The sequence below is a fragment of the Lolium perenne genome, chromosome 1, assembly GCF_019359855.2.
Source record: "Lolium perenne isolate Kyuss_39 chromosome 1, Kyuss_2.0, whole genome shotgun sequence".
Lineage (NCBI taxonomy): Eukaryota > Viridiplantae > Streptophyta > Magnoliopsida > Poales > Poaceae > Lolium > Lolium perenne.
Genome location: NC_067244.2, coordinates 142,500,096 through 142,523,926, shown reverse-complemented (window position 1 = coordinate 142,523,926; position 23,831 = coordinate 142,500,096). Strand labels below are relative to the sequence as shown.

Genomic DNA, 23,831 nt, shown 5'->3' with positions numbered 1-23,831 from the left:
TTATTCATTGAAGACTATGATGATGCTATTTGCTCATCCTTGTAATAGTCTTATAATATGATTTGTCATGCCTTTCATATATTCTCTTGGTTGAGCCTTTTATTATGATACCTCTTACTTGTTGCTCAACCATTTATTTGTTGCAAGTGTTAAGCTTAATTTTGTATCTATGATCTATTGCAAATGTTTGTGTTTTAAATAGTAATGAGGGAGTGAGGATTCCATACTATGCATATTGTATTCAAATGCAACAATCTAATTTATGCATGTACCTTGGGGAGCTTCCTCATTTTATTTAAAGCACTATTTTGTAGTGACCATTAGATTGTAATTCACTTGGTATCTTTTGTTTTGAATGATATTATGGGAGCTATGAGTCCATGTTTGTGCACTTTATACTCCAATGAAAATTTTCTAGTTTTGTGCACAAAACTTGGGGAGCTTCCTCATATTATTCAAAGCACTCTTCTTGATCTTATAATAATATCTATTTTTCACTTGGTACCTTCTTTGATTGCTTGCTTTATTTGTTGAAGCGCCTTGAATTTGTTATCTTTTTGCAATCTTTGATCCTCGTTATAGTGTGATTCTTTCCGAGTATTTGTCATTTGATACGTGAATTTGATTCCACTCAAATTATGAGAAATGCATACCATATGGAGGAACTCTCACTATTTTGGCCTTCTAAAATTTTCACCCATTTCAGCAATTAGTGCCAATGGGGGAGAAGTTTGGAAGGTTTAAAGGAATTTGGTTTATGTCTTTAACTTGTGCTTAAGCATTTGCCTTTCATGCATTGCATCATGTTGCTTTGCATAGTTTAATATTTAGAGCAAACTCCACTAGGCTTTGAATGCCAATATATGCAATGAAATTCAAGTTCATTCACACGTGCATATATTATGGGGAAGTTTGCTCTATGTATTCAACTTGTTTGTTGTTTAAATTCCTTATATAAACCCTCTCAAAGAGATGTTATCAATTACCAAAATGGGGAGATTGAAAGTGCATGGACCCCCCATGTGTGGTTTTGGTAATTGATGAAAATCCCTATGGACTAACGTTTGCATTGAGTTATATTTGTAGGAGTTGTCCATAGGCAATGCTTGAACCATATGTTGGCTTCAAGGTTGCAATAAGAAGAAATTGATGAAGAACATCAAGTGTCAAGTATGTCTTGAAGATGAAGATGAAGTGAGCCCTCAAAGTTAACTTCAAGACATCAACATGATGAAGAATGAATAAATGAAGCGCAGGTTCAAGATGAGCCAACTCGAAGAGATCATATGCTTGAAGCTTGCAATCCATATGGTGATAATGGATATGTGAAGGTGCGCCGAAGAAGAAGCTCTCCCATGGTGGATTATGGGGGAGCAATCCACAAGACTCGTCAAGCAAGTACAATCAAGAAAGGCGTTCCATCTTGTTGTGGTCAAGATTGTCATCATCGGGCCCAAGAGGAACGCGCAAGGTTAAGGTTTGCTCTTGATAGAGTTTCTTTCTTACCGGTGTCATGGTGTAGTTCGAGACCGTTCTATAGTTTAGTTTCCGTACTATCAAGAGGGCTCTCGAGTGAGTAACTCGATCGTATCCTCCGGATATCTTAAACCTTTGCATCCTTGCATCATCTTTCTTTGTTGTTACTTGGATCTTATTCGTGTGATGTTTTTTATCTTGTGCTTATTCTCACAATAAGCTCTAGTTCTTTGAAAACGGTTTTTTGCATGGGAAACTTGTTGCGTTTTCAAGGTTGGAGGTTAAACCGGTTTGTCTTTTATATATAGGTCAAACCTTTTATCATTTGTTTCTATCCTCTCTTGTTGGACTATGATGGTTCCATGCATGATCTTGTCGAGCTTGTTACTAGCTTCAAAACAAGCCCAAGATCATCAAAATCAGAATCCGAATATGCTCAAGTTATGTTCATTCTCGTGTTGATGTTTCTGCCAGTTTTCAGGGGGGGCGGATAATCCGGCCCGAATTCAATATATCCGGTCAAATATCCGGACCCCTTACTGCGAGCAGTTTGCTTAAGTCCTTAGATGTTTTTCGAAGCCCGGGAGGGCGGATAATCCGGCCCGGGAGGTCCCAAATGGTCACATTCCATTGGGAGGGGGTATATAAGACCCCCTTCTTCCTCCTTGTGCTGGTTACCTCTTCCCCTTTGTGCTCTCCACCATTGTTGACCTTGAGAGCTTCCCCTTTCCCTCCATTCCTCCTATGCTTCTTGAATCTTCTTGCAAAAGTAAGAGGAGATATAGATCTACATTTCTACCAATCAAATCTCTCTCTTTGTGAGTGGAATCCTCTAGATCATGATCTTGGAGTTCTTTGTGAATTTCCTTTGTTCTTCCTCTTTTCTTCTCCCACAAGCTTTTGTAGGTTTGGTGGAATTTGGGAGTGAAGGATTTTCCATTGCATTTGGTGCATCGGTGTGAGATTTCCACGGCGATTGTCATTGCATTTGGTGCATCGGTGTGAGCTTTCCATGGTGATTCGTGGAAGTGAAAGTGAGGAGCTTGTTTCTGTTGGGTTCTTGGAACCCTAGACGGCTTTTAGGACTTTGTGCTGATTTGTTGGGAGCCTCCAATTAAGTTGTGGATGTGTGCCTCAACCTTTGTGTAAGGCTCCGTTTCCACCTCGAAGGAAATCCCTTAGTGGAACCGTGACCTAGGCCTTTGTGGCAAGGGTCACCAGAGAATAAGGTGAGGCCTTCGTGGCGCTCGGTGTGTGGTGTGACTACCGCATCTTGGGGTGAGGCCTTTGTGACGTTGGTGTGCATCGAGAAACCACACCTCAAGGTGAAGCCGCTTGTGGCGTTCGGGAGCACTAAGCCACCGTACCTCTCCAATGGAGATTAGCACTCGCAAGAGTGTGAACTTCGGGATAAATCATCGTCTCCCGCGTGTCTCGGTTATCTCTATACCCGAGCTCTTTACTATGCACTTTAATTTGTTATAACCATCGTGCTTGAAGTTATATATCTTGCTACCACATAGTTGCTTGTATTGCTTAGCGTAAGTTGTTGGTGCACGTAGGTGAACCTTAGTATATAGGCTTTGGGCTTGACAAAATAAACGCTAGTTTTATTTCGCATTTGTTAAGCCCATCTTGTAAAAGTTTTAAACCGCCTATTCACCCTCCTCTAGGCAACATCCGTGTCCTTTCACTTTCATAATGTGCAAGCAACCCAGTAGAAGCTTTATTTAGAAGTCTTAAGGAACTTTGTAGTCTTTTCCCTTCACATGATTCTCTATATTTCATAAATGTCATAGCATTTTCATATTCATATTACGAAGTGACATTTTTATCTTGACTAGTAGCCATACCATGAGTATTTTTGATATTTTCCATTTTTCATTTTTATGGTTTTTAAATTTTTTAAGAAAAAGAACTAACAAACAAAAACTAAAAAAGCAAACAAAGACTAAAAACAAGGAAAATAAAATACGATGCAAAATCTAAAAGAGATAAGAGAGCTCACAGTGATGTTACTTCCCCAAGCTTTGGTGAGACACGATGCCAGAAATGTCTTCAGGCGCCAGAAAATTTTCTATGGTGTAACTCTTCTCAGTTCCCTGGCAACGACACTAGAATATGTCTTGACGACGTTGGGACTCCAAGTGCAAAGTGTTGCGTAAGCAAAGTATTTTCCCACAAATGTGACTCGAGGGTTTATATCGAACTCGGGGGAACTAGATGAAAGAGTATTATCCTCTCTCTTCTTCTAGCAATCCTGTAGGTAAAGTAAATGCCTTGTGTCCCCAACTCTACTGTGTGGTTGTCAAGCACAAGGTTTCGTGTAAGTAAATAACACAAGTAGAAATAAAAAAAGTAAAAAGTAAACTAGATAAAATAACTAAATAAAAATTGTAAAGAGGTTGACTGTTTTTGGTGTTTTGAATGCAAATAAGAAAAGTAAATATTTTTGTATTTTCAGATTAAAAGCAATATAAAGGTGTTTCTTATGATAAAGAGTGGACCAGGGTTCATGGATTCACTTGACTATTCTCTCTTAAAATTGTGGTGGACAAAAACAATTCATCAATGAGATATGAAGGTGCACATAATTTTATATGTAAGATCAGAATTAATACGAGCATCGCGTCCTAACATACAGATGATGCAACACACCTCTCTTATACTCCACAAGAAAGAAACTTCATCAATCTTGTATTAAGAATTAACAGAGCATAGCAATAAGTACTTTGACATAAAGTTTGAATATCAAATATGCCAAGATCATCAGTACTATCACATGATGAACATATCACATGCATTCACTTTATCCCTAGTGAGGTAGCAAAAGAAATGCAAAGCCATAATAGATCTTGAACATATTGTCACTATCCAATCACTGAAACCATGATACTCCATCTAATACACACATCACCCCACACACGCTCTTGCACATATGTTTGATCATAACAAATACTTAAGAACGAGTTACATAATATGCATCTGTCAATACATCTCACCATATAATAAGATCATATCTCATAAAATAACATCATAAAATAAGGATCCACCACATACATATTACAAATATGGTCATAATCATGATAGGTAGATCATATGACACTAAGAACTATAAAGAACATGAGAGAAATAGATCAAGCTACTGCCACAAACCCGTAGTCCAGAGGTGGACTACTCCCTCTTGGTCATAGTGATGATGAAGACGCTGGAGAAGGTGGAGATCCCGGCGGAGCTTCCCCCTCCAATCTTCTCTGCAGCAGCCTCCGTTTTCATGTTTCTATGTTTATTCGGCGCTCTCCTCCCGAGAACACTTCGAGTTCATATATATAGTCATTTTTAGGGCAAAATACGTCGGTTCGTGAAAGAATCAGGGCAAACGGACGATCGACGACTGATATAGGGGGGTAGCGCACCCTAAGGGTTTGGGCACGCAACCTGGTCTCTTTTGGCTCTCAGGCCTCTCCAGGTGAGCTTCCAGGGCCCGTGTTGCTTCTCCCAATGAAAAAGTGACGCTCCAAAAATCCCAGGTCAATTGACTCCATATAGATCTCTGAAAGTGAAAAATACACAAAACATGGTTTTTCTGTTCTGAAGCGTTATAGCCCAAATAAAGGGGATCATTGGTAAATTTCCATAAATCAATGTAAAACATGGTATTACCATAATTCAGTATGATAAAGGATAAAGTTCATGTATGCATTTTACATGCATCAACCAGATTCAGATCCAGATCTGGATCCAGATTTCAAAATTACCAGTGGTGCACCTAATTTTTATCTAGTGGTGCACCTCTCACTTTTAGCAGTGGCGTACCATGGAGCTAGTAGTGGCATACGCCACTGCTAAGCCAGATACCAATGGCGCACCACTGGTGCGCCACTGCTAATAGTTAGCAGTGGCGCACCGTCACTGATAGCGAAAAGTGGTGCGCCACTAATAAGCCTTTTTCTAGTAGTGAGAGTATAAATTCTGAAATTCTCTTTGACCCATTCATCTATGGAAATGGGCGAGATTAAATTTTAGTCACACATTGCTAGTTGAGAGAGATGTCGAGTGGTTTATAAGAGGGATGGTTATAGTCTTCCGGCGCCCACCTCGTCACGATGCGCCACGGGTTGCGGGTATCTCACCGAGCCAAGCTTATATTTTTGTTGTTCATAATTAATCATGTTATTAATTATGAGTCATTAACGAACACATTAATTCAACTGGTTTGTTCCTGATTTTCTGGATCACGGCTGTGCTGACTCGGACGTGGGATGCGCCCCACAACCTCTTCGAACCGCACTATTTAAACTCCGACGCGAATCCTAGACTGTACACGATACATATGCGTCTGCCTCCTTCCAGAATCTTGCTTCTCCACCATCGTCTTCATCACCATGTACTTTGGCATGCATCGACAAACAAGACAGTAGGCCTCTGAAAATCTGCCTCTCGTAGACCTGTGCAGGTGAGGGGTGATCAAGTTTTTGAAGAGCGCTTACACGCGACTACCGCCAACACGATGCCGTCCGACGACAAGTTCCTCAATGACGACTTATTTCCGGATGTCGACGATCTCTTCGGCGACCTCAATATGGGAGGCAACACCGATGATGATGCCCTCGCCACCGCTGCTCAAGCTGCACCGTATGTGACTCTCATTAGCTATTTGTTGGATCTTACTAGAGTTTCTAGTTCTAGTGTTTGGAGTAGATACGATATGTTTATCTTTTTTAGATGCTATTTATTTATCTACTCTGCTACGTGATTAGTTTTGTCAATTATTTGTTTGGATTAAATCATATGGCAATTTGCGTATACATTCAACATATACTATACTATAATAGTCGTAATAATCCAGTTATAGTTAAGCACTAGCTAGCAACCCTCGTGCATGAGTTGTAACCATGTCGTCGTTCCTACGTGCTGGCCGATACAAACCGTCGCCGTCGCTTCCGTGATCATGCATGAGATAAGCGTATGCCTATGCTCGTTTGCGTCGCTGTCAGGGCGAAAACGATCTTAGTTCTTAGGATGCCTGGATTTTCAAGAGAGATAGAGCTAGCCCATCTGGACATGATTAAATGCCCGACTAACACTTGCAGACTTGCGATCGACTACTACACGCCTGCTGTCTGCATCGGATCTAGTACGACGAACGAGCTATCCAACCACAATTCCAATCGACGGATTTACAGGTCAAAATCGCCATCACCGTCCCTACGAGCTGCTGCATGCGACAGCATTTTCCTCGCACGGCATCATGCCGCGATGGAATATCGTCGGAAGATTTCGGCGGTCTAGCTTGTTTTCAAAATGCTGGCCGATCGTCGAAAGCTGCGGCTGGCTCCGCCCGTGTCCCAACTTGCTGTGTAAGACAGTAAGATGGGCTCCACTCTAAACCCTGTGTTCCGCTGTCGTACGTACATACATGCGTACAGCGACCGGTACGCGCGTGCACGTCTCCGTCGATCGGGCGCCCATAGTTAATCTGACTTTTCGTGGTTATTTTGGGATGGTTGATGGGTACGTATATACGTACAGGGGGCCGGCCGGGGGTTCTGAACTTCTGATGGCGGTATGCATAACCTCTGTAACCATCGTTGAACTCGTAAATGCTGATGTAGAGGTAACCATGGCGACGGTGGCGATGGCATGAAAGCGACGATAATTGTTCGACGACGTTGAAAGCGCGCATTGACGTGCGCTGCTGCGTTTGCGTGACACTAGTTTTCTCGGCGACTTTGCTTCGCAATGTATGCGTTGACACGCAGAGTTTTTTTCTTCTTTGTAGACACTTCTTTTAGAAATGGTATGAGCAAGGTACAAGGCTGTCAAGGAAGGCACATAAGAAACAGGGTATACAGTTTTTTTTTTTTTTGAGAGAAGGGTATACAGTATATATGAGCTGTGTGCCGAAACGATCAAAACCACAATGTCTGGGCCGCCCGAGGTATTGGCCCACGCCATAGTTAGCTAGGCACAACTGAGTTCCGGTCTTCCGGAGCCATGAGGCCCATCACGGTCATGCTCTATTGTACACATGGAACTTGCTGGACCGTGCTAGAAACCTGCATCAGTTGCAGATTAATTAATTAAACGGTACATGCAAGTCGTTGATGATCAAGATAAGCACATATATCTTGGCAATATTTGAGAGATTTACATGCAAGCTCGACACTGCCCCGGCTAGTGATGGGTGATTTCAATGAGATACCATACCCTTTTGAGAAGGAGGGAGGTAACTCTCGACTTGCTCCTTTGTATGCAAGCGCTTAGAGATGCAATTGATGACTGCAATCTCTCTGATTTCTCCCTCACGAATGAAGGATGGAATTTGATGCTCGTAGATATTGTTCCGCAGAATATGGAATATACGACATGTCAAATCATCGACCAATAATGATGTGCTTTGAAAATGGAGAAGAGGTAGAAAGGAATTGGCCTGCCTTACTCGGAGTTGAAGTGAAGTGGCTGAAAGAGGCCCATTTCCATCAGGTTGTTGAGGATTCCTACGAGCATGCCAGGACTCGGAGTCCAACTGATAGCTTGGCAAAACTTGCGCCTGTACATGATCTTCTTCGTAAACGGGACATAACGGTGCTGCACCAAAAAGAAGATTTTTTTTACTAGTGCTCAGAAGGAGATGGAAAAAATTGGTTAGTGGCCCACTTGATGATGAAACTATTCACCAACAAAGGAAGTTACCGAAAGAAATTGAGGATTTATTAAAAAACAAGGAGATTCATTGGTCACAGAGTAAATTGGCTACATCATGGTGATAAGAATACCTCGCATTTTCATAAATTTGATAGTGAAAGGCGCAGAAGAATAGAATCAAAAGGCTAAGGGATGGAAATGGCAGCTAGGTTGAAGGTTGCTCTAATCTAAACCCGCTTATATCCCAAAATTTTGCAGGACTCTTTTTCCACTGAAATTGATGAACCTGACCTGGAGCTTATTGCAAAAGTGGTGCCCAAGGTTACTGAGGCCGTTAGTAAGGAGCTAATGATGAAGCCTTATGGACCGGAGAAGGTTAAAAAAACCCTCTTTTCAATTGGTGACATGAAGACACTAGGTGTGGATGGGCTACATGCAATTTTCTTCAAAAAATGGTGGAGTTTCTTGGGTGATGTGGAATTTTGGAAGCAATCAACAATAAAACTATTCTTGAAGGTTGGAACAATATTGTCATCGTTCTCATGCCAAAAGTTGCAAACCTAGAGATGATCGCTCAATGTAGACCTTTTATGCAAAGTTTTCTATAAGGTAATATCTGAAATGACTGCTTTGAGGTTAAGATAAGTTATCGGTGGTGTTGTGTTTGTTCCTAAAAGAAATAAAAAATAATGTACTTCTGACTTATGAGAGCTTGCATACCATCAAGAATAAGAAGAAAGTTAAATGGGGATATTGTGTGCTAAACTTGACACGCATGAGGCATATGACACGGTTGAATGGAACTTCTTGGAAACCATGATGATTCGGTTAGGATTTCACGAACAATTTATAGCACTTCTTATGTCATGTGTCAAATTTGTCAAGTATAAAATCAGATTCATTGATCATGAGACGTTTTCGTTTATTCCTGGAAGGGAGATCCCCTATCACCATATTTGTTCTTGCTTTGTGCATAGGAACTTTCGAGTCTACTAGCTCATAGAGAGGAGGTTCGCGGCATGGAAGGTGTCAGGATTTGCAGAAATGCTCCATCAGTCTCACATTTTCTCCCTGCTGAGGATTCCCTAACGCTTATGAAAGTGGATATGACTTACACAATATTGTGCAAGCTCGGGACAATTGACGAGTGAAGCAAAATGTAGTATTTTCTTTGGCCCAAATGTGGACCTTGATCTCTGGGTAACTGTGTGTACCGAGTTGAATATAATGACAGAGGCTCTGCCCAATAGATATATTGGTCTTACCGTACTTGTGGGCGTAGAGAGAACTGATAGCTTCCTTTATCTAGTGGAAAGAATTATCAAAAGATTAGAAGGTTGGAAACAAAAATTCTTGTCTATGGGTGGGAAGGAAATTTTACTCTAGACCATTATACAGTCAATTCGAGTTTATGCTATGTAGGTATTTAACATAACGAAGAAGCTCTGTCAAAGATGATGGGTGCTATTGTAGCTTTCTGGTGGGGAGGAGAACTGGATGGCTTGGTGAAAACTATGCATTTCAAAGAAAATGGGCGATATGGGTTTCCGGGACCTTCATACTTTTAATTTACTGGAGGTTGATATCCAACCCAGATTTCCTCTGTGCTCAAGTACTTCGTGCTAAATACTACCTTCATGGGGATTTCTTGAAGGAGGTGGGGCCAAAGAATGGATCATCATTCACCTGGCAAATCATCATTGCAGGTCTAAACACTTTCAAGAGAGTGTTTATTTATTGTAAAAAAAAGTGTTTATTTGGATCAACATTTGGCAAGATCCTTGGATTCGAACTAGCCCTGATCACATGGTCCAAACTGCGAGGCACGGTGGATAAACTAACTAATCAGGTTACTTGACAATGGGATGAGGAAACGTTGCGGGAAAATTCTAATCCTATGGATGTCTCAAGAATCGTTCGGATACCATTGAGCTAAAGTATGGAAGAGGATTTTGTTGCTTGGCATATGACGAAATCATATTGTTTCTCTGTTATATCTGCATATTACATCATTATGCAAATGGCGGAGACTAAGGAGAACTGATGAGCAAGGGACGTTGTCGCAAAACCCTGTATGGGACACTCTGGAAATTGAAAATCCCGAGTAAAAAAAATGGAATATTCAGTTTTACAGTTTACTTTTGCGAGATCTGTTCTGCCGAAGCCCGCGCAATACCTTAAAACAATATTTAAGCACCCCTTATATGTGTTTTAAGGATCAAATATATATAAGAGATCTGTTAGAGTTGCTCTTAAAGTTCGGTCATGCATGGCATAAGCGTCTACTTAAACTTGATCCTCATCAGGTAAAAAATGATTCGCAAATTGTGATATACCATATATCTTGAAGAGAGAGTCGGTGTTCAAAAGGTCATCCATTTGTGATATGGAGGGAGTAGGTGGCAAAGAAGTGTAGCTTTAACAAAATTTCCTTTATCTTAATGCATTTTATGTAAAGGCACGATTCAGAACATTTTCTTACCAGTAGTAAGAAATTGAGTCACTGATCAACAGATTCTCTACTTTTATGTACTTTACATAATCCAGGAGACAAATCGACGCAGGGAGACATATGAGAAGTGAACAGCAGAAAATCAAGTGACAAGGAACCTAGACAATCTCCGAGGCTCTTCATTTTGCAGTTTTTCTGTATGAGATATTAACCAGTAATAATACCCGCAAGAACGTCACTTTTCCCTCTTGCAAATATAGTGTAGACTAGGCATAAAGCATCTAGCCAACTGTCAAGAGCCTCCCAGCTATCAGCAACCTGTCACAGAGTTCATTTGTAAATTTTAGAAGCATACATTTTCTGTATTCGTTTCAACAGAACAAAATGAAATAAAGGGACAAATGTATACCAAGAATCTGGCCCCATGAACAGTATCTATGCAAAGGCCAGCGCCAGGTGGCAATGTTAGATCAGCGGATGCTGCCACAGAAACAATATCCGCAACAGCTATTCTGGTAGGCTTTCTTCCTCCGTCAGTATTGCCAGGCGATTGTGATGGAGGCTGGTTAGAGCCATCGACCTACGGTTAAAAGAAAAACATTAGATTCAAATAGCAAGGTGCTAGAAAGAGCAGAAACAAAATTAGTAACTCCAAACTGCAGGTGAGTAAGTGTCCAATACAACAAGGATGAACCTGCTGGAGTCCCTCATGGTTCAAAACAAATTGTGACCTCTCCCAATCGCTGTGTGGTGCAATGGAATTGTTTGCTGGAGGAGCAGTCAAATATCCCACTTTAAGATACGGCAAAGGTAGCTGCATCGTTTAATATGACAAAGTTATCTTTCCGAACTACTCTTCTATGATTAATAGAAATAGAGAACAGGAATGTGCCAAAAACTGATGAGTACAAACAAATATTAAAAGTAACAAAGATTAATTAAGTTCAAATCCCCCTAGCTCCCAGATTGCTTGATTTTCGCTAATGAATAGGACTTCACAAAGCATTTCAGTAAACAAACAACCAAGTTTGGAACAAATTACCCATATCGCACCTGCATAAATACTACCTCCTCCATTCCATATTAATTGTCGCAGATTTGTCTAAATACGCATGTATCTAGACGCGTTAGATACATGCATATTTAGGCAAATCTGCGACAGTTCATACGGAACGGAGGTAGTACCTATCATCAGGTAACAACCAGCAAATAATATAGTGTCAGGAAATAAATCAACTGAGTCATACCATCATGCGAACCAATCGCAAAGCACTGCGATAGACCTGCATTAGAAGAAAATAACACACTGTTGATTCTTGTGTTTTTAACAAACAAAAAAGGAAACAAGGTGCAGTTATCAGAAAAAAAAACAGAAACAAGTACCGAGTAATTTGGTTTCAATGCATGAGCTGCTGCAACATAGATGGCAGACTGACTGTATAGCTCATTAGCGGATACATCTGGCCGCCCAGATCTCATGGTATCCTCGGCTAAGCCATACTGTAACATAAAAAATGACAAAGAAAGCAATTCTTTTATTAAGTTTAACTTGTTTAGGCAATGTATTCAAACTGAAGCACTCATGTCAAATACATTAAAAGCATATCAATATGCACAAAAACAGTAGCAGTATATCAGGAAACATACCAAAACAGTTCCAAGGTTGTATATTGCCCGATGGAAATCAAATTGCAATTGGATAGCAACACGGAACTGCCAAGACAGAAGATAGGTGCCAATAGATTATCACTGGTATATCGTTCAATGAGAAAATCCTCCCAGAACAAGTAATTGAAAAGTTCATATACCTTACTTATAGCTGCTTTTATGATGGTTTGTTTCTCCCGAGCAGGAACGATGGCACTCAGTTCCTGCATTGCAGACTCATACTCTTAATGAAAGAAAAACATAGCATTTATATCTCATGAGCAAAGAGGTAGGGACATTCCATACTGAGAAGGCAAAGATAATGACAGGCGACAAGATAAAATATACCTGTAGTCCAAGACCCCAGTTATTCAGAGCCTGAAATCAAAGAAACAACAATGTTGAGGTAGTAGTAGCACTAACACTTGTTATTGAGGAAGAGTTGAAAATAGCATCAGTGAATGCTAAAATAACTCAAGATTAAGAAATTACAACAGTTAGTGATTTCATAATATTTCATCTCATAGCTTTTCCTCCAAAATGCACAACGAGGACGGGTAAACACAAAAGTAATACTCCGATTCATATTAATTGACTGTTGAGCACCCTTTTCAAGGAAATAGAGAATAGCTGGAACATTTAAACAAGTTTGATTCTTTATCGGATCATAAAAACCTACTTTTCGAAGATCTCTTCCTTCTATTCGAGATCGGACATCAATTGCAACGATTCAATAGACAGCTTATTGGGATAGAGGTAGATAAATAACGCCCCCCCCTAGAAACGTATAGGAGGTTTTCTCCTCATACGGCTCGAGAAAATGATTTGAATTTCTGTCTATAGTCTATAGTAATAGAAATTAGACTATGACGTGCATTTCTAGATACATCTATATTAGAGTCAATTAATATGAACTGGAGGGAGTAAGTAGTTTAATATAACTTCATAAAAGGTGACAAGAATAAACAAAACTAATGATACCATTTGAACATCATTTTTTTCCATTTGTTCTCTATACTCTTGGACATTTGAGGGGAAGAGTGAATGCTCAATGACGCCTTTATCTTAGATGAACTCAATAGGTCGTTCAAAGACAGAATCTTCAAATGCAAATATAGTAGGGCTACCTCTACAGAAGATATCCTGCAACTCATGCGATGGAAATTCAAACGTGTACCTGGTGTTAACATATATTGAACCCTTCTGAACATTGACCGTATTTTTTTTCTCACAGTTCAAGTAGGACCATTTCTTTTTCTTTCTATTTCATCATTTGATGTGCAGTCTAGAACTTAAGATGAGAAAAAGATTAAGAGGTGACCTGTGGGCTATTCCAATTTAGCTGGACAGCCTTCTCATAATTCAGTATTGCCTGCATAAAAAGGTAAATTGTAAAATTGCATGCTACCAAACTTCATCTATGAACTTAAAAGTTCTGAACAGTTCTGCAATATATTTGGCATAAGAAAAGAGATAATTATGAAGCTTCTGATATATTAATGAAAAGTCCGGTAAGTAAATCAGGAATGTCATCTATCTTGGTCCTTGGGTGGGAGCCAAAGAAGGTAAGCTGGTGTAACATTGGAACGGCGCAATTCCAGTTTCCATTTATTTTAGCACGTGCCGAAAGTTAACAAGTTCTTAGGGCAGCGAATAAGCGCTTAAGCAACAACAAAAAGCACTCATTAGGACAACTCCTTCCAAGACTATTTAGAGAAGGTGGATTTGACCAAATCATCATGGTTATACATGTGAATCAGAATCAGAATCTACCAAGTGCTTCCTGGGTAGATTCTGCCTGAATCCCAAGCATATTGACAGGAAATAAAATACACGGGGAGATCATTTTTGTAATCCTGTAGGGATGTTCATTTTTCAAATAAATGATGTTTTCTCAACTTCTAATAAGGCTAAGGTAAAAAAAAACTGGGAAAAATATATTAGAAATTAATCCTCAAGTGTCGTTAGATAACTGTATAAGTATAGCATGCAAAGTAATGATGTTTCACGTTGCTTGGTATTCAACTGGCCCAAACTGTGACTTTTTTCAATTAAGTATGGGGTAGTAGGCAGCAAAGTAATTATATACTCCCTCCGCCCCGTAATATTAGACATTATTACAACCAATATATGAGTTAGCAGGTTGTAATAACATGACATATTACAGGATGGAGGGAGTATTATGTAGAACAAAACACATCGGTATGTGCAACAAATAATTACAAGCTCAAATTAAGCTACAAGTCAAGGAAAAATTGCGCAAAATTTGATCATCTAAACCACATAATGATTTAAAATTGCATCACTGAACAAGCCTCACAGCCACTACAGATCAAGTAATATCAGACAGTGGCATAGGAAAACCTCAGCGTTTAACACGGCCAAAGACTGTAGATATGTGATTCATGTGAACTAACCTGCTTCCAGAGATCTTCGGCTTCTTTAGTTCGACCTCGTGTTTTAGCCCGATCAGCAATAGCAATAGCCCAATTATAGTATGCCTAAAAGAAAAAGTAATGTGCCACAGTATCAACATAGTAAAAGTGTGGACATGCCTGACAAAGCACGATTATCTGAAGTGACTGACAGGTAGCATTTCTCCATCAGAACCATGAGATAATATTTTGTAGGATGATCTAAGAGCTCACAGATTAAATAATTACCATTTGGCTTATTTTGGATAATATAAACCCAGATAATTATAATATCTAAGAATTCATATTTCAAACTAATGTAACAAATGAGGAACTTACGTCATAAAGAGTTGGGGAAAGTCTGGTAGCTTCAGCATACTTTTTGCAAGCCTCCTCAAGCAATGAATCTTTGGAGGAACCAGAATTGGGGTCCACATTATCGGCACTCTCCTATATTAATAGTTTGAAAAGGGTGTTTATCTAAAACTGAAAGTAATATTGTGATGTCCATTTTACATGCTTAGTTTAAACAATGAAATTCAAATCTGCATTGGTCACAGTCAGTGTTAACAATGTCATGATACAAATATGGTTCAAGGGCTATATTTTTACCTGAAGGACTAGGGCCCAATTATAATATGCGTCGGGGTCATCGGGATTCCTTTCAATCGCACTTACATATCTGCATAAAAAATCGTTAAAACTAGTAATAAAATATATACAGATGAAGTTCATCAAAATTTGGAGTCATTACAAACTTGGGAGAGGAAAGGTTAATCAGGCAAGGTTAGCAAACCTTTTTCCAGCAAAAGAAAGAATCCTTTGGCGAGAACGACCTTCATCATCAACTCCAGTGACACTATTTATCAAGTCCATGGCTACATCATGATGGGCTGAAGACTGCTGCAAACTCTCTTGGCTGGAAAGGATTGGAAAAATTAATAGAACTGTTACGATGAAGGGCACTCATTGCAAACTTTTGGTCAGTAACTCAGTGTAGAGAACAAATGAGCAAAGAGTCAACTAGTTGATTCATGGCGTTAGATCAATTGATGGCGCACCTGCACAATGTTAGTGTTTAAGCATACAAAGTGCACCTCCTGAGAGCTATTTATGAATACTAAAGCTGCCAACTTGACCATCTACCGGAAAGAGGTAGGCTGATGTATATAATGAATACTTCCTAAGCCATTGATGGATTTTATCAGACATTTAGGACCCATAATTCTTAGCACTAATGTTGACAAATGATTTAATGGTTATGTGACTGGGTTTTAATTTGGTCAGGTTATGCAATAGCAGCAATACAGCTTAGTCGATGCCTGGAAATAAAAAACTTTGCTATCAATACACATGGAAAATGAAATAGAGTTGACTGTCCATTGTGGACAAGAAAACACAATGCCGACATCTATGATCTTGCAGAATTGCACTAAAATTGCATGCCAATTACCGTTACCCTGATAAGATCGTAAGACCCACGTCAAGAAACTACAACAGCTCATCGTTAATATTGAGCGAGATGATGGTAAGCTTCCATTCATCACTGAACATAGGATAAACGTGGCAAAGCAGATATAGTTGCAACTTGCGAGGATATAAAGTCAGGCAGCTTCACCCTGCACTGTGCCTTTTTTTAATGTAACTAGCTAACACAAAACGTGCTCATCCCTACTATCGCATAGATATATTACTGTAGCAACATTTCCAGAAAGACAATATTCGTGCAGGCAAAAAAAGAAAATCCAACGTAACGGCACAAGGGCGTACGAACCTGGACGAGGATCCCTCATCGGCGGATAAGGTCCCGTTTCCCTCCCCAAACGCCGACCCCGTGCCTCCGCCGTTTCCGCTCCCATCCGCCTCTGCTGCCTCGGCGTCCTCCTTGGTGGTGAACGGCCGGGACCCGTCGGCGCCCAGCGCCACGTTCGCCTCCTCCTGCTTGGCAGTCGCCGATCGCGGCGGCTCCTCCTCTTCCTCATCCCCGTACTCCACCTCCACCTCCACCGGCGGCGCCCTCTCTTCCGCGCCGTCCGCGGGTGTGGGTCGCGCGGTGGGCTGCTCCTCCATGGCACGAGCCGATCGGAGTCCGGCCCGGGATCTGGGAGCGAGGACGCGGAACGCGAGCGGGCGGGCGGGCGGCGGTGTAACTGGTCTGTCTGGTCACTCTCCTCTCGCGTCTCGTACGACTGCGCGAACGGAAGGAGAAGAAATGGTGCGAGCGAGGGCGGGCGCGACTCAGCGGAGGGGAAGGGTGACGTGTCGAAACGGTTAAGTCGCCAGGCAACGGGCCGTGACGGGCCGAGGGTCGAAGCCCAGAGGAGAAGCGGCCCGGTAGCACGGCCCAGCCCACGGGCGGGCGGAGCGGCGGAGCCTATCTTGGGAAACGCCGCCGCCCCCTGGCCGATCGGACGCGCCGGCCTTGAAATACCGGAGATTCCGGCACCACCGCGCACGCACGCACGCACGCGGACGGAGCGGGTGGGGGAGCTGTCCAAAGCGCGTGATTCATTCATTTCCTCGTCGTACCACCAGCCTCGGTGCGTGCGCCACTCCACCGACCCCATCCCCATCACCGGCGACTCGAGCGAGACGCAGGTGAGGTGACCCAACGGACAACCCAGCCCGCACGGCTCGTGGATCTAGGTGCTGATTTGATTTCTTTGCTTGTGGTGTGGAATCCTTCACCCCACAGGGCGCGGGCGTGTGGTGCGGAGCCATGGCCGGCGAGAAGAAGGTGTTCGGCTTCGAGGAGGTCGCCAAGCACAGCGTCGCCAAGGACTGCTGGCTCGTCATCGACGGCAAGGTCAGCCGACCTCCCTTGGTGCCCCTGGAATTTCATATTTCTACTTTTCTAGCACCTAATCCTGTAACTAGTTGTTCTTGTTGACGGCCGCTGGGGGTTTTCCATCCCCCTTCTGGTTGCGAAGGCTGTCGACCTGTAGATGCAGTTCCAGGTGCTCTCTGATTAGTGGATAATTCGAATTTCGATGCTTGGGTGGGGGGATAGCAGATGCTAGGATTCTTGACGAGGTAGAATCGAATCTGCTGGGATCAGATAAGGTTTGGAGTTTATGTGGCTATCGGCCCATTCTGTGATTCTTGTTAAACTTTTGCTCGATCCCACCAATCAGATCTGTTCAGCGGCTGATACTTAGCTGGCATGTCTGCAGATACGTTTTCTTAGATCAAAACATAGCAACCAGAGGGCCAATAGGGTGTGAAATTTTAATTCGAGACCGGCAACAGCATTCACTTTCATGCTGCTACATGTACCTTGTGCAATTTTAGATAGATCACACAACCTGGGCTCGGTCCACCTGGCCTGGTGCGGTATCCGGGTTTCGTTCTAGATAACCTGCTGGGAAAGTTAAGTCAAAACAGAAAGACTAATCAACTGGACAACCCCTTCCATATGGATGAATAGTGCAAATGTGTGGAAAAAGTAAAGTAAAACTGCTTCCTCTTTTGCAAACCTTCATATTTCTAGTCATTCATGGTGAGAGATATCTGCCAGTTAAGATGTATCAGGGCGATTAAATTCACATGGGTGTGGTTTTAATTTCGGCAGCCCCACCGAAATGCTATCTCTGCATTATGTGTGGCTGATATCTTTGTTTGTGCCCTTTTCAATATGTGGCCTTGGTCCAGTATGACCTGTATGGCTGTGTGGTCTAGAGTTTTTATTATTTTGACACTCTGTATGGTCTAGAGTTTTCTCCAGACAAGATTAGATCATGTTGAAGCGAAAAATTTAAGCCAACAGGGCCTGGGATAATTACTGGACGATATTCCTGTATATGATGCAAAATGTGATCGACTGTACCATCTCTTGCCATTTAACATTTCAGGTGTATGATGTCACCCCTTTCATGGATGAGCATCCTGGTGGAGATGAGGTACTGCTAGCAGTAACCGGTAAGTCATTTTCGTTTCATTTCATAATGGTTGCTGAGACTATGTGCAAAGTTTCTAATCCCGCCAAGTCATTTTAATATTCGAACCTGATCCCTACTCCCCCATGTAACCAGGAAAAGATGCAACTAGCGATTTCGAAGATATCGGGCACAGTGAATCCGCAAGGGAGATGATGGAGAAGTACCACATCGGGCAGATTGATGCCTCAACCATCCCAGTAAAGCGTACCTTTGTACCTCCTCAACAAGCGGCCCAAAGCCAAGCCAAGGACAGTGACCTCCTCATTAAGATCTTGCAGTTCCTTGTTCCGATTATGATCTTGGGGCTTGCATTTGGTATCCGGCACTACACCAAATCTGAGTAGGCTGTTGTTAGCGATTTGCTCTGGAGTGATAGCTTTCCAGTGATATGGTTTAAGCTAGAACAGCTTTAATAATAATAATGATGATATGTGTTGGTGCTGGCAGTTGTTATCTCGTTGATCAAACATTGTATTGTTTGCCAAAATATTGTCTGATTTCAAGGACTGAGACATGCTTAGCACAAAAGAATTGATGACAATTATACTACCCTTTTTCTCAGAATGATAAATTGGAGTATCGATAGTGGGTGATGGTGGAAATCAAACTGCCAAAAATAATTGTTCTATTCATGAATTAACCTCGATCTCAGACGAGAATTGTTTGGATGGCCGACAATTTTTGTGATTGTTCACAAACTAACCTCCTTGTTTTCAATATATTTATTGAAAATCCTTGAAATTCTGCTAAGGGCAAATAAGTATGTGCAAAGTCAATAAACATTTGCAAGCTTGTTGATGTTTGGTCAATATCAAAAATAGGGAATTGTGTTCATGAAAGCAGAGTGTCTTTCTGCAGTTATCTTTGCATGAACTGAACTAAAACATCTTTCAGGACAGCAAGACGTTTACCTCCGCACCTCACGTCAGGCACAGGTTTTTCTAGTAGTTACAAATACAGCATAGCATCCACAATCAAACAAGTGACAGCAAATGATATAAGATCCACAAATTTCCTCATAGGTGCCAATTTCCACATGCAGACAGAGGGCACACCAGGAAACGAGGCAAAAATTGTTTCTATCCGTAACATGTCTGAGCATACAAGACATTGTATTGTATAACAAACATATGGTAACGTGAAAACTGCCATGATAAATGATACACAATAAGCATGGGCGGATCCCGCTACTCAACCCTGTCGTGTAGGGTTACCACTAAATCGTGGGCGTCATCCAGGAGCTTCCAAATGTCTAGCTGCCCAGCCATATTGTTACAGTCCCTAATGATCTCATCCATACTGCTATAGCTCTCTATAATCAATTTCCTCTTTTCCAGTACACTAGCTGCAATTGCATACAGTAGCAAGTCATCTGTTGGAGGGGCTCCTAGCTGAAGTTTTCCCCAGGACGATCTTGCGATCCCAGCACGGCTTGCTGCCTGATCAGCCCACATCACCTCCCAGAGACTGAGGGTCTGCTCAAAAGTGAGCTCCCTCCTGAACATTACAACCACCATTCTGTATACGAAAAAGCAGTCTGCAGCTTCGAGCATCTCCAAGTGCCTGTAAAGACGGAAGTCCTTGTTTTTTATTATCTTGGCGACCATGTTAAGTTGCCTGCGAATACCCACTTCATCAAGTCTGAAGTTGTGGCGGGCTTTCCTCATGAAACCGGCAAAGCACCAGAAGGCTTCATCGTCTTCCTCTAGCACAGCAAGGAGAGGTGCTAGGAGGTCACTCATGCCCTGACAATAACCAATTTCTGGGTCATAGGTTGCATACGCCTCAAGTATTGCAACAAGACGTGACGCATGATGAATCCTGTGCGCTTCCAAGTGCTCATAGTCTTTGAGACAAACAGCTTGAGCAGATTCAATTGCCTTCTCCCTGGTAACTGCAGCTTGGGATGGAGAGTATGAAACCCATTCATCATTTGCTCGAACTGCATCTAAACGAATAATCCGTTGCCATGTATCAAAATCCTCAACTGTCCGTGAAGACTTCACAGGACGAGCAGCCTTAGAGAGGTCAGTTTCAGTTTCTCTATTTCCCCCTGTGTTTGAATATTTGGGCATACTTCCTTCTTCTTCCACAACTGAAGACTGGTGCACTGAGGCCACATCATTATGGGATGCTTCTACATGGGTCAAATCACTTTGCTCACTCTCATCCTCATCGCTTGAGCTAGATGAACAGAGGTTTTCATCTGTCTGTTTCTCTGGGATTGCTTTAGCCGTATTATCCTGGATTTCTTGCTCTAAAATGGCAAAAGAATTTTCTTCCTCACTCTTGACATGCTCTTCCACACATTCTTTTTCAGGCTGTTCTTCAGATCCAAGAGAAGTAACAGACTCTTTGACTTTTCCAGGACTAATGCTCTGTTCATGGCTAACTGCAGCTGTTTCATTAAGTCGTTTGCTCTCTTCATTGTTTTTCCGCAAGCAATGTTTCCTCAATAGCAGATATCCCCTCCTACATAAATCATCCAGCGTTGTCAAGTTTTGCTCTAGACAACCAGGAAACAACATTAATTAACACTCCATATTCAGTAATCAAGGGGCAATGTGTTTCTGTAGTAGTAAAGAAAACAATAGTGTGGATTGCGGAAACCATGCAAGACTATTAAGTGGAAAGGTCCTCTTGCAAGCATTTAGGATATGAAAAATAAAATCATGATTTACCTGTTATGCTCCTTAACTGCTTCCCTTTCAGCTTGTGAACTGTCCAGGCTGTAACTGCATGAGAGTAAATAAATCCATTACTTGGAAGTAAACACCCTGACTACCAGGCAAACCCTGACTACCAAGTATCTCTAGCTGTAACAATATATCGGTTCATACTGTGATGGAAAGAGAAGGTTGAACCATGTGCACAAATAACATATCCATGATTTTCCCTAATCGATTTAGTTTAGAGTCTATTGGGCGGAAGCAGAGGTCAGATGGCCTGCAAATATCCTGAGGAAACACTAATTTTGACCAGTTACATACTAGCAAAAATAGAAAAATTGAGTATGTTTCTCTTAACTTGGCACCAATTATGTTTTTGTTCAAGCCCCACAACTGTAATATGGACAACAATGCTTCACTGAAATGCAGGAAACATGCATGTACCGATTGAATCCTTTGCTAAAATACAAAAGAGCATGGGTTCCTGATGACTAATGTGCGTGTGTCTCGTTGATCTAAGTATACATCTGTAAGCATAGACGCAGCTGTCCCCAGGTCACAAATTTTTAGAGTACTTACACTCCCAGAAGGAACGGCCAGACCTCTGCTCTGATGCTCGGCTCAATCCCCTGCCACAAAAAGCATATAGCTTAGTCCAACAAATCTGAAACTCACAAGAGAAATAACAGAGAAACTAAGCTTATCTACATCTTACTCCGTTCCGAACTCTCTTCACTAGCTTCACGCCGCCGTCGTAAAGCTTCCCCTCCGGCGTGAACAAGCTGCGCCATTCCTTGGACGCAAGCACGGGCTTCCTCCTCCGTCGCCGCCACGGCGATTTGATCCCGCCCCTGCATCCAGAGCGCGCGTATAGCAATCAGGGGCAGGGCACGGAGCAGCTTTAGCTGGAGGGGGAGGAGGGTTAGGTTGTTTCGAGCCTGCGCGAGGAGACGACGATGGCGACGAGCGCGATGCCGGCGGCGGCCGTGACCCCGACGGCGACGGCGGTGTTCCAGCGGCCGCCGTTCATGCCGGCGGAGCCGAGGAGGCCGGCGACGGCGCGCTCCGCGAGGCCCCACGCCCACATCGGGCGCAGATGCCCGCCGGCTCGCTCCACGGCTACCCTCCGGTGCTTCCCCCCGCCGCCGCCGCGATCCCCCACCTCCAGTTCGGACCCTCGATCGATTTCGGATTCCGGCCTCCGGGATTGTCCTTTTACTTTCTGTCTGCGATTCTCGCTGTCTCGTCTCGAGATTTCGACGAAGTGGTGCGTGCGACACTGGCCGACCGGGCCGTGTTCGTGGGCCTCATGGGAGGACTCGAGTCAGGTGCGACACGTCATGCGTCGGTTTGGTGAGGGCACAGCAACTTCGATCTGCCAAAGTAGATATAGGGCCCGTTTGGTAGCTTGGACCAACTTAGGGCTCGTTTGGCTATTCGGGCCAAACTTCCCCGGGTAAATATTCCCGGCCGAAAATAGGCAGAAACGAGAGCAAACCTCCGGGATTATTTTCCCGACCTCCGAACTAGGGGCAGAATCTCCCCAGAAAAAGGTTGGGATCCCGCCGGGTTTTCTGTAACCAAATGAGCCCTTAGTGTACCATCGTGCTAGGGAGAAGAACGCTGTCGAGGGTGCTCCTCGTCAATGCCCTCCGATAGGGGCTTAGGGTTGATGGAATCCTGCAAGCTGACACGAGACATCGGTTCACAGACAAGCGGGGAGAGCAATTTACCCAGGTTCGGGGCCCTCGATGAGGTAAAACCCTTACGTCCTGCCTGTCTGTTCTTGATTATGATGATAATGGGTTACAATGGGGTGCCGAATAGTTCGGCTGAGATCTCGTCGAGATGGCTAATCGCTAAGGTGACCTAGCTCTAAGCTTTTGCTGGCTAAGATTGCTAAGATTGATCGTGTCCCTCGGCATCCCCTCTCCTGGCCTTTATATAGGAGGCCAGGTCTCAAGAGGTCTCACCGAATACGACTAGGTTTACAGTAGTTTTAGATCCGATCTTTCCTTGTTCGACTGCTTCCTTGTCTTGCCCGTCAAGGAACCTTCTGGTGCACCGTCCTAGTGGCCCGCCTTTCTTCCGAGTGTCTTCATGGGCCTCCAACTAGATGGTACAGGGTAGGGCAACATCGGTTACACGAAGGGTAGTGCCCACGTCAGTAGCCCCCGAGTGTCTAGCCGAAGATAGTTCGGGTAGAGACTAAAACACGTCTCCTCCTGATGTTCTTCTCCTTCATTGTCCTTGTTCATCTTGAATCTGCTTCACCTTCTTCTATCGGGCGCTCCCGATGGGAGTAGCCCCCGAGTCTAGGTACGGATGCTTGCAATCCGTGCGTAGACTCAAGTTGTACCACTCGAATATTTTGCTCTGCCAAAGTTTTTTCTGCAAATCTTCATAGATCATCCGATATATTTTCTTTATGCAAGGGATAATGAGTAACGTTCCCAACTTTTGTTGGTTAACTGCCGATGGCAAAACAACGTTACCCTACACAGAATCAAGTCCCGGGGCATGATCCTGGAGTGCAAAAAACTTCTATCGGGTGTGCGTCACGCGCTCTCGATGGGAGTAGCCCCCG

General features: G+C 42.8%; 3 protein-coding genes across 4 annotated transcripts; 1 reads left to right on the top strand and 2 right to left on the bottom strand.

Moving 5' to 3' along the window:
- Positions 1 to 10,541: 10,541 nt before the first annotated feature.
- On the bottom strand, positions 10,542 to 16,887 carry LOC127306394 (protein HLB1). Its single transcript, XM_051337029.2, has 14 exons — positions 16,412 to 16,887; positions 15,434 to 15,556; positions 15,250 to 15,319; positions 14,977 to 15,087; positions 14,641 to 14,724; positions 13,545 to 13,595; positions 12,572 to 12,601; positions 12,385 to 12,447; positions 12,224 to 12,289; positions 11,960 to 12,076; positions 11,824 to 11,859; positions 11,271 to 11,390; positions 10,986 to 11,156; positions 10,542 to 10,894 (listed from the first exon to the last, which is right to left on the bottom strand). The coding sequence occupies exons 1-14, from the start codon at positions 16,705 to 16,707 to the stop codon at positions 10,784 to 10,786; spliced, it is 1,449 nt and encodes a 482-aa protein (XP_051192989.1). The 5' UTR covers positions 16,708 to 16,887; the 3' UTR covers positions 10,542 to 10,783.
- Positions 16,888 to 17,101: 214 nt separating this feature from the next.
- Positions 17,102 to 19,124, top strand: LOC127306403 (cytochrome b5). 2 transcript variants are annotated; one of them, XM_051337040.2, is made up of 4 exons: positions 17,102 to 17,235; positions 17,333 to 17,443; positions 18,489 to 18,555; positions 18,669 to 19,124. In XM_051337040.2, exons 2-4 carry the CDS (start codon positions 17,357 to 17,359, stop codon positions 18,917 to 18,919), a joined length of 405 nt encoding a protein of 134 aa, XP_051193000.1. In that variant the 5' UTR covers positions 17,102 to 17,235; positions 17,333 to 17,356; the 3' UTR covers positions 18,920 to 19,124. The 2 variants fall into 2 exon arrangements, with proteins under 2 accessions (XP_051193000.1, XP_051193008.1); XM_051337048.2 differs by having other exon boundaries at positions 17,105 to 17,240.
- Positions 19,125 to 19,568: 444 nt separating this feature from the next.
- On the bottom strand, positions 19,569 to 22,530 carry LOC127306391 (rab GTPase-activating protein 22). Its single transcript, XM_051337018.2, has 5 exons — positions 22,183 to 22,530; positions 21,960 to 22,095; positions 21,824 to 21,873; positions 21,257 to 21,310; positions 19,569 to 21,047 (listed from the first exon to the last, which is right to left on the bottom strand). Exons 1-5 carry the CDS (start codon positions 22,329 to 22,331, stop codon positions 19,763 to 19,765), a joined length of 1,674 nt encoding a protein of 557 aa, XP_051192978.1. The 5' UTR covers positions 22,332 to 22,530; the 3' UTR covers positions 19,569 to 19,762.
- Between the last annotated feature and the right edge of the window lie 1,301 nt (positions 22,531 to 23,831).

Bases quoted from the DNA above. Each gene is read 5' to 3' on its own strand.
- LOC127306394 (XM_051337029.2), bottom strand. From the start codon at position 16,707: ATGGAGGAGCAGCCCACCGCGCGACCCACACCCGCGGACGGCGCGGAA. The intron at 12,290-12,384 runs GTATATGAACTT...CTGTCTTGGCAG, and splicing joins TAAAAGCAGCTATAAGTAAG to TTCCGTGTTGCTATCCAATT. The intron at 11,391-11,823 runs GTATGACTCAGT...TAAACGATGCAG, and splicing joins TGCGATTGGTTCGCATGATG to CTACCTTTGCCGTATCTTAA.
- LOC127306391 (XM_051337018.2), bottom strand. From the start codon at position 22,331: ATGTGGGCGTGGGGCCTCGCGGAGCGCGCCGTCGCCGGCCTCCTCGGC. The intron at 22,096-22,182 runs GCTCGAAACAAC...CTCTGGATGCAG, and splicing joins ATCGTCGTCTCCTCGCGCAG to GGGCGGGATCAAATCGCCGT. The intron at 21,311-21,823 runs GTAAGTACTCTA...ACTCTCATGCAG, and splicing joins TGGCCGTTCCTTCTGGGAGT to TTACAGCCTGGACAGTTCAC.
- LOC127306403 (XM_051337040.2), top strand. From the start codon at position 17,357: ATGGCCGGCGAGAAGAAGGTGTTCGGCTTCGAGGAGGTCGCCAAGCAC. The intron at 17,444-18,488 runs GTCAGCCGACCT...TTAACATTTCAG, and splicing joins GGCTCGTCATCGACGGCAAG to GTGTATGATGTCACCCCTTT. The intron at 18,556-18,668 runs GTAAGTCATTTT...CCATGTAACCAG, and splicing joins GGTACTGCTAGCAGTAACCG to GAAAAGATGCAACTAGCGAT.